Source organism: Serinus canaria, chromosome 4, assembly GCF_022539315.1.
Source record: "Serinus canaria isolate serCan28SL12 chromosome 4, serCan2020, whole genome shotgun sequence".
NCBI lineage: Eukaryota > Metazoa > Chordata > Aves > Passeriformes > Fringillidae > Serinus > Serinus canaria.
Window position 1 is genome coordinate 1,782,785 of NC_066317.1, and position 9,871 is coordinate 1,792,655.

At 45.8% G+C, this 9,871-nt stretch overlaps 1 protein-coding gene across 1 annotated transcript in view; it reads left to right on the top strand.

Annotated features, from left to right (window-relative positions):
• The window catches only part of WRN (WRN RecQ like helicase), a 29,180-nt gene extending 19,396 nt beyond the window's left edge, over positions 1-9,784 (top strand). The window contains 15 exon segments of the mRNA XM_050973902.1: positions 144-245; positions 610-702; positions 1,656-1,797; positions 2,545-2,718; positions 2,798-2,892; positions 3,152-3,227; positions 3,383-3,456; positions 4,233-4,311; positions 4,584-4,696; positions 4,872-4,986; positions 5,569-5,694; positions 6,516-6,678; positions 7,109-7,323; positions 8,956-9,154; positions 9,157-9,784. Coding sequence (XP_050829859.1) covers positions 144-245; positions 610-702; positions 1,656-1,797; positions 2,545-2,718; positions 2,798-2,892; positions 3,152-3,227; positions 3,383-3,456; positions 4,233-4,311; positions 4,584-4,696; positions 4,872-4,986; positions 5,569-5,694; positions 6,516-6,678; positions 7,109-7,323; positions 8,956-9,154; positions 9,157-9,230 — 1,840 coding nt within the window. The 3' untranslated portion in view covers positions 9,231-9,784.
• Positions 9,785-9,871: the final 87 nt, after the last annotated feature.

Genomic DNA, 9,871 nt, shown 5'->3' on the forward strand with positions numbered 1-9,871 from the left:
GCAGGCAGCTTGGGTCTGGTTTTAGCAGGGTGTTTTTTCTAGCTCATCCTGATCAATTGGAGGGCACTGTGTGGCATATTGGATTTTTGATGTGTTGACAGTGGTCAGCATTTAAGGCTGTGCGTTTTTTGCTCCTGTCTCAGGCGCCTCCTGGGCGAGATCCGCAACGAGGCGTTCCGGCTGTACAAGCTGAAGATGCTGGCCAAGATGGAGAAGTACCTGGTGTCCAATGGCTGCAGGAGGAAGTGAGTGCTGGCAGCTCTTTAGTGCTGTGTCACTGCAGGCAGCTTTGCTAAGAGCTGCTGAGGCTCGGGCACAGCTGGGGGCTGTAGCCAGAAGGCAGCTCGGGCTCACAATGTGTTCACAAGCACAGAACATTCTATTCTGTATTAATAAGCAGTATCAAAAGTACATCCTTCAGCACATTCATACGTTTCCTTGTTTGCTTTTTTCTTAAAAAAAATACTTTTTCTTTAGAGGAATCAAGGCTAAATAATTGGTTCCCCAGTGAATTAATTAATGATGCTGATTTTGACTCCCTTTTCTGCAATAAATTTCATGTGTGGAATTCTTGGTCTTCTATTGAATTCTTTTTGTTCCCTTGGGTAGAATCATCCTGTCTCATTTTGAAGACAGACAACTCAGGAAGGTTTCCTCTGGCATCATGGGCACAGAAGAATGCTGTGATAATTGCAGGTCCAGGTAAGCTCTCTTCCCTGAAGGCTGATCCTAGAGGTTATGTTCTCACAGCCTGACTTAGAAGGCAAATTATCTAAAAGAATTGACTTTCACACATCTGATCTGGCAGCTGTTCAGCCTGAGGTTTATTTTTGAACATCTCTCTAACATTTTTCAGTGAGTCAAGCAAACTGTGATAAGCTCCAAGTGAGGCTGTGGGAAAGCCTGGAAGCAGAGCAGGATCACAGTTCCTAAAAGGGGATTAGAGCAACACTCAGTGAAAAATACTTCTATTCATCAGTTTAAGGCATGTTAGGTAATTAATCCCCAAGAACAACACTTGCAAATGGTGTGTGGTACCAGGTGTCTAAGGCTAAATTGCTCCAGTGTCCAGGGAGCTGTTCTCCTGTGCTGACATGTGCTCTTTTAACCTTGCTAATAATCTCATGGATGTGCTGAGGGGGACTCAGGAGGCTGATAGTCAGGGAGGCATGAGTAAAAACACCTTTGTCACCTCCTTCTGTAGTTACAATAAAGCTTTCCCCGAAGTTACAGTGAAGCATTCCTTGCTCTGGCTGTTAGCCTGATGCTTTCTGACCCAGGCAAGGAGTTAGGCTGTGGTGCCTTCTGGAGAAGTGTTACCAATTTAGCTACTGAATTGCTCTATGTCAAGGATTAGGATAGCTTTGCGTGGCCTCTGCTACAACTAGTTTAAAGAAAGAATTTAAAAGATTGTGATTGCCCTCTTTGCCATCATCTTGTAGTGCTTATAAAAAGCCAGGTAGTTACATTGATACAAACAATTAAGTGTGTTGAGATGTGTAGAACTAGGAGTGACATTAGAGACTAAGTTCATCTAATCCCTTGTGGTTATTTCATTGAATTATTTCATTAATGACTGTGTTGACAACATCTGGAGCAAGGCAAAGTGGGCTTGGTTTGTTTATGTTAAGCCTGGCTTCGTTTGTGCCTTCCAGTGGCTCCTGCCTTGCAGTCCCCAGTGACTTTGAGGGTGGACTGCAGGACTTTGGGAAGCAAGCACACCAGCTGCTGTCTGCAGTGAGTGCCCTGGATGAGAAGTTTGGGACCAAAGTGCCAATTCTGCTTCTTCGAGGGTCTGTAAGTGATGGGGCAACGCCTTGTGTGTGTTCTGAGGGGAGGGGCTGTGACAGGGTCCCTCTTAATTGATCTGTCAATCAGTACATGGATATCCATGCATGTCCATGTGTGTGTGCCATTTTTCTTGGAGAGGTGGAGGTTTGTGTAGATAGGCAGGCTTGACTTTGGGAAGCTGCTCAGCTCCACTCCCCATGCAACAAGCAAGGTTATTGTCCTCTAATTTTTTATGAAAATGCATTATTTTGATGATCTTGAAAGGAACAGCCTTTTCATAATTATGGATAAACATCTTGGCTCAATTAGTTGGCTAATGTTTAAATAAAGCAAAGGTTGGCTCCCACTGGAGTTTTGTGTTGCTGTCTGACTTGGAGTACTGAAGTAGGGTACTGGAGTAAGTATAAATTAATTTCCATACACCTTTAATTTTAATTGTTTTGAAATACTAAGCAAGAAAGTCACTGGAAATAAATAATAAGTAATAAGCAAGTATTTTTTATGGTGACAAACTGAGGAGACAAGGGTTAGTCTGAGTTATGTTTAACCTTTCATTGCAGTTAGGTGGCTGATTGTCACACAAGTGCTTCTAGGGAAAAATGGACTTTCCATGGCTTTGGCAGGAAGTAGATTAGGAGTGGAATAAGTCAGAGGAGGCTCCTCACATGCTGGGCTCTGGGTTTACTGGTTGTGTTTGAAGCTTCCCCTGTGCAAGGAGTACACAAATCTGACAGGATCTTTCCACCCTTGCAGTGCTCCCAGCGCTTGCCGGAGCGGTTCCGCAGGCACCCTCTCTTTGGCTGTGGGAAAGAGTGGCCAGAGAACTGGTGGAAACAGCTCTGCCAGCAGCTGATCATGGAAGGGTTCCTCAAAGAGGTCTCAAGCCAGACCAACAAGTTTGCAACCATTTGTGTGCTCACCCAGAAGGTACTTTTGGTAGTGAAAGGACCCACTGAGTGCTCCTCCTGAGTAACCCACAGCTAAAACGTGGGCTTATTTCCTACAGGGTAGGAATTGGCTGTCCAAAGATGGATCTGCCTCAAATCCAAGTCTTATGTTGCAGTCCAGTGAAGACCTTAATCTGCAGAGACCTTCTGCCAGGTAACTGTAGCACGTGTGTTCTCTTGAATCAGATCTGTCTCTGAACCCTGCTTTTGGAGAAGGCAGGTTTCAACAGGAGGAGGCTTTGAGATCCTCATTGTTCTGGTTTTTTTTTGTGAGGAATAACAATTCTAATAATTAATCAATAACTTGATTTGCCAAATACATCCTTGTACCGACTTGAAATCAGTTTATTTAGCGGGATGTTATTTTTTGTTCTCTGTACAATGGAGTTAAGATGTAATTAATTGCATTACAGCAGCAGGCGTTCGCCTCTGCTCTCCAAGCAGCGCTCCCCAGGCACAAAAGGAGCAGCACAGTCACCAGGCAAGCAGGTCTGTACCAGTACAACCCTCCTGCTGACTGAGCCATCCTTGGTCATGTTAAAAAAAACCCAACCCAACTTACCACAAGTTCATGTGTTATCAACAGCAAACTCAGTGAAGAGATGGTAAATCAGCATTTGTCTTGTTCTCTTGGTTTTTTATAGGTATCTCTGTATGAGATGTTCTCCTGTTACAGAAAAGGTCAGACTCCTCCAAGAAACACTAACATGGTTAACAGGTACAGTATTGGAAATTAAACCAGATTTACCTGATTTGGACTGTGTTCATGAGGATACTGCTTGTCAGGGGATCCTTAAAATGAGCTTTTTCCTGTGCAATGGGTGTGGAAATGCTTAATGCATTAAAAAAAGACAAGTGCCTAAAACTTGCTGTACACTGCATTGCATTTCAAATTATTTTGTATTTACAAGATTTCCCATGTTCCCATCAGGAACATGGAGGGCTCTGCCTGTCCACTCTGGTCTGGAGAAGACTGAGACCAACTCGAGGCTCCCTCAGGTCAAAAGAAATCAAATAACCTCTTGCAAAAAGCAGACCAAGTAATTTGTTTCCCTAGCACATGTGCTGCTTCAGATTAAAAGCACCTTGTGTTTCTGAGTGGATTCCTCCTTCAGGCCACCATTCTGGTGCTGGCAGGTGACAGGAAGAGGCTGTATCACTTGGGTCAGTAGTTGCCACTGCAGCCATGTGAAGACAGATGATTTTAGGGACAGTTAAAATCCAAACTAAGTTATTTTGCACTGTGCCTAGGGAAGGAATTTCTCTGTCCAACTTGTGTGATGACAGATGTTGCCCTGTAATCCTGGCAGTCCAGTCAAGGGTTACTGTCCCTGAGCTCATGGACTCAGTGTGAGTCTGGATACTGCTGCTTGTACCCCAACCAGCTCCAGTCCTGTCTGAATGCAGAGCTAGCAAAATAAGTTGGGCCTTGAACCAAGCCCCTGAATAAACTGATCTCAAGCAAGGCTTGCTTCACACTTGATTTTTTGTTAGTGTTTCAGGGCGCTCACCACTGAAATCTCATTTGAAGCCCCAAGAACCAAGTGCTTCATCCCGAGAAAAAGAGCTTGAGGTAAGCTTTGCTGCACCTGGGAGGAAATCTCTGAACTGCAGTCAGCCTGCAAACCACAGTTGTTCTGGTTTTGGGCAGCTCTTAAAATTACTGAGTTGTTGAGAACAGAGGTCTCAGAATAGGACTGAAATACACAAGGAGGGGTTAATGGATGGCAGGGATTTTGTGTGTTATTGGGAAGATCAGAGAGGTGATAACTTCTGCTCTTGTAACAATTATACCTGTGAGTGATGTAGAGCTGCTTCCTGAGAATTTGGCTCCTTCCTTCCCAGACTGCTCTGTATGGCAAGCTGCTGACTGCTAGACAGAAGGTAGCTAATGAGAAGGAAGTTCCTCCAGCTGTCTTGGCAACCAATAAGATCCTGGTGGAGATGGCCCGGATAAGGTAAAGCCAGCATGCCAACATGTTCTACAAACTGGGGAGCTTGCAAGCCAAGCCACAAATCCCTTTGCTGCTTCTCTTGGGGGAGTGGAGGCATCTGAAGTGCTTCTTCCAGCTGCTAAAAGGCAGCAATATTTTGGGATTGTCTTACATTGTTGCATTCTTCATCCTAAACCAGGCCTACGAGCATCGAGAACCTGAAGAAAATCGATGGTGTGTCTGAGGCCAAGTCCACCATGTTGGTGCCTCTCCTGGCTGAAATTAAGGACTTTTGCCAAGCAAATGGTTTGAAGGTATGATGAACTCAAGTGTCTTCTCCTTGGCAGGAACCTTAAGGATGGGATTGGTTCTGCAGCTATTGGTCTCCATGGAGTTGTCTTTCTGTTTCACAAAAAAAAAAAAACACTTTGACCTAGCAATGGGAACCAAAAGCATGTCTAGTTTTTTAGTTGTTTTCAGAGGGTCTGCTTTGAGAAAATTTAGCTCAAATTGAGAAGTGTCCCATGCAGACTGAATGCCACAGTTTGTTCTAGTGGCATAGTTTCACATGGAATGAGGAAATACCTAAGATGATGTGTTGGCCTGGGCACTTTGTTCTGGCTGGTTTTCTTTTCCAAGTTCCTTGGATGATGCCATGCTGGTTTTACTAAGATGATGGGAACATGTGGGTGTCCATCTGGATTCCCTCCTTGCTTTAGTTTTCCCTCCCTTTTTTTTTTTTTTTTTAAGAACGTGGAGTTGGGGTCAAAACCAACCTCCAGAGAGATGAATGGTTCTGTTAGTGTTACTTTGTCAGATAAGTTCAGATAATGGGAAGGTGATCAGTGGGTTGTCAGTGGGGTACAATTAATTTAATTCTGCTTTATCTCACTCAGACTGATGCATTCCCCACTGCTGAATCCAAGGTTCAGAAAGAAGCATCTCCCTGGAAGCATGCTAGAGCCCTTTCTCCCTCAGAGGAGGTCACATATATCCTGTTCCAAGAGAAAAATTACTCCCTGGTAAGCTCTGGGCTGTGGAGGCTTTGCTTAGCTGAAAACTGGCAGCAGGGAGCCTTTGTCTAGAGGAGGGGCATGTGCAACTTCTCTTAAATCCTCTGCACGGTGCTGGATAGGTTGCTTTAAACATCTGAGGCAGTACTTTTCCTGGGAAATGGCAGGTCCTCTTACTTGGCTCTGAAGTAGTGGTGTGCAAAACTGAGGTGGGATACAGTGAGTTTTTAACTCCACAAGAAGCAACTCAAGTTGCTTTGGCTTTTGCTTTGCCCCTCCCAGGAGTAAGGGGCAGGTGGTCCCCAAGTTAAAAGCGTACCTAAGGATGAATTAACAAGAAATAGCTGTACAATTATTAATGGGCAGCTTGATGCTCTGTATCCTCTAATCCTGGTGAAATGCACAGTGTGTGTATTCCTTGTGGAGAAACGAGTAGAAACTTAAAACATGCTTTTTTGAAGAGTACCAGATTGTAGTTGGAGACGTGTCCCTGAGAAAAACAAGTTGGGTCAGTCAAGTTTGAGATGCTTTGCTTCAAGGCAAATGTTTGAGGAGGAGAATTCAACCAACGTGTGAAAATGAGGGGGAATTTTGTTGTGGTGTTCATGGGCCTCTGAGAGGTCAGGTGCACCACAGCTCCTTCATCTCAGCTAAGTTCAAGGTGAGGTGTTGCCCTCAAGCTGTGTAGTTTTGGGAAAGAAAGACATTTGACAAGCTGGATGAGAAATGGGATATTAGGAATGAAGCAGTGTTTTGGGGGGAGCCATGTGCTGGTGACTCTGGATTGTTTCTGGGCCTGACCCTTGAGCCCTGTGCCTGTGTTTCCCCAGAGGGCCATAAGTGAGAGCAGGTCTCTGCCCCTGGCTGTGGTTGGCTCTCACCTGTGCCAGGCGCTGGCGGCGGGCCGTGTGGTGAGCGTGGAGCGCGCGGGTCTGACCCCCGCCGTGCAGAGCATCATCAGGGACGTCATCCGCAGCCCTCCCATCCTCTCAGGTGAGCACCACTGACCTACCTGCAGCTGCTGCTGCCAGCTGCACCCCCCAGCAATCCTGGAAGGCTGGGGCAGTGCCAGGGGCAGCACTGCTTTCCCTTCAGGTCCACTTGTAAAATAACTTCATCATAATCGAAAACAATGGGGCAGACCTTTGGTTGACTCAGTTGTGTGGAAATTCTTGAGACATCCCTCTTAAATTTGTGTTTACTGCAATGTTTTAGGGGAAAAAACCTGACAAAGTATTGCTGTAACTACTGGCATCCTCAGAACTCACAAGTCAAACCCATACATTTTCACCTTCTTACCTTTTCTATGCCTTAATCCATCCTGTGCTTTAATGAGGTGCAATAAATGTATTGTACAATACAAGGAAACTGAATTGGGGCAAGAAGCTTAAACAATTAACATGGTATTTATATTTTTTCCAAGACACTACCAAAATTCAAGAAATTAGGAAACGTACTCCTGCCAATATTGAGCTGTATCTGATCAAGATGATGATTGCACTACTGGAGAAGGAGGATAGAAATAAATCTCAGGATGGCTTAAGCTTCAAAAGAAGATTGGTTTGGCCTGAAGGGCAGCAGGGAAAAACAGGAGCAGATCAAGCAAGAAGGGAAGGTGCCTTGTGGAATAAAACACAGGTTAGTAAAAGAAGGTTGTAAAACTGTTCTTATGTAAAATCGTGTTTTCTTTGTAGGAACAGGCTAACAGAACGTTGTTGGTGCTTCCAGCATCTTCCCAGTCCATCTCTCCCTCAGTTTTGAATAGAGCTGCCTCTTCCTCAGAGCAATGTTCAGAGCAGAAACTGGGTATTATTTTGGGTTAAGTGTTGACCTTGGAAGAAGAGCTGTGCAGCTTAGCTGTGATTTGTTACACACATCAAGTTCTTCCCAGTATGAAAACTGGGATGAGCTTGTTCCTTCTTAGCAACCAAATCCAGGTTGTGCCCTGGCTTTGTATCTGTGCACTGGGATGTGGGCAAAGGGCTTCTCCTGCTATGCAGCAAAGTTAAGAGGATGAAAAAGCCAGAGGCAATTCCAGCCAGAATGTCTCAGTCCTTGGGTTCCAATATTGCTCAAAACTGCTGGGCACAGGCCTGATAACAAGTGTCACCTGGAGGACAAATCTTGGGAAATAAGGAGCTCTTTGTTGTAGTTTGAGAAAATCCAGGATAGTCTGAGCCCTCTGCTGGCCTCTGTGACCCCAAGTCCCAGTTCAGCACCTGGTACAAAGGACACCTTGCACTGAGTGGCCCCTGGTGGCAATGCTAAAAAGTAACAGCATATTCCAAATCCTGCTACCTGTGCTGGGATTTTGTGTCTGTTCCTTACAGGGCTTGGGGCTGATTCTTAAACACTGGCTCAGACAATTTTTTGAGCATTGCCATTTTGCCAAATAGATTTTTCTTGCTTCTCTGAGTGCAATTTTGTTTCTACAATATCTGTGTCAGAGCTGCCTTTTTCCTGCAGTTGACCTCCTGGCAGTGCAATTGCCTGAGCTCTGATCACACTTCTCCCTGCTCCTGGAGCTGGTAGTGGGAATGACATGCTGTTAGTAATCAAATTAATATAATCCAAAGGAACAGACTGCAAATCCAAAAGCTAATCCAGTCTTTGTTTGCTTCTCCTTCAGAAGACAGCCTGGTTCTCATAATTCTCTGTAGCAAGCAATTCTAAATCTCTTAATGGGTGTTCTTGGATTTGAATGGCCTGACACTGTTACAGGGCAGTGGGATCAATCCAGCATCCAGGGAAGGAGCAGGGAGAACCCATCTGCATGTGGTGCCTTCAGCTTGGGCAAACAGATGTTCTCACTCTAATAAAGCATGTGCTAAACCTGCCCTTAGTGAGGGCTTTGGTAACCCAGGATGTGTAGCTGATGCAAAAGTGTCAGCACCTCTGCTGCAACCTATGGCCAGCAGGATGGTGTGAGAAACATGAGTTCATACCTCTGTGCCCACTGTGCTGTATTCACTGACACTAGCTGTAAAATCACATTGCAAAATACAACCCTTGGGAGGCAGAAGTAAATATTTCAAGTTTTCAGAGCCACAGGGATGGAGGAAGAGGTTTTTTTCCAATTAAAAAAAAAAAGCCCAAGTAGGATTTCCAGTTGCTGTGTGTTTGAAATGCACCAACTTGACTTGCTCAGATTTTATTGTGGTGCAATGAATGAGCAATAGGCAGTGCCCTCACTAAGCAGAGGTGCTGGCACTCTGCTGATGAGGGACTGTCACCCAGGTAACCTTGTGCTTCCTTTGTGTCCCCTGGAAGGCTGCAGGGAGCGTGGATGCCAGCCCTGCAGGGAGCAGGGGGGCAGCAGGCCCCTCGAAGCCCACCACCTCGGCCTCCTCCCAGCAGCCTGCCCTCCGTCCCCAGCACGAGGAGCAGCCCTTGGCAGACTCTCAGCCCAAGGTGAGAAGGCAGGAGCACAGCCCAGACCTGCTGATGGGGGTGGGCATCTTCAACAAGCCAATTCTCAGCTTCTGTCTGGCTCCCAGACTGTGTCTAAACCCTTGCCAGCTCTTTCCTCTCATGGACACCCCTGAGGCAGTGGTGCCATGTTGCTTTTGCTGTCCTTGCTGTGTCCAAATATCCCACTTGCACAGAAATAGACTGCTGCAGGCACCTTTTCCCCAGTATATGTTGTCTGTTCTCTTGTGGCAGATGTTTCTGAGATTTTAAGAGGGCTTTTAGTTCCTTTTTTCCCTTTTTAAGTACAGGGTTCTGTGAGGCTGTGCCCATCACGTTAAGGGTTTTTGCGCTGGTGTCTGTAGACATACAAGCTGTATGAGCAGACATGAAGAGTTCTTACTTAAAGGGAGCTCATGTCCCTGACCAGCACCACTTGTTGAACCCATCACTTCAGTCTGAAGCTGGATATTGGTGTGAGTGCAAATCTTGGTCAGCCTTGATTCTCAGAGTTGAATTCTCAATCCCTTAGGTACTTGAATAAGGTGTTGGATTTAAGTGGGCCGTAAGCCTTCCAAGAACAATTGGGTCAGTTTGTGGCTCCAGCTGAGCATGAGTTTGAGCAGTGGAGCTGTGCCAGCGGGGCAGGCTGTGGCTGTGCGTGTCCTTCCACCTTTGTGCCTCTGTTTCCTTCCAGAACTCGCATCCCCCCGCTAAGAGGAGGGTGCCGGAATGGTTTGGAACCTCAACAGCAACAGCTGGAGCTGGAACCCAGACC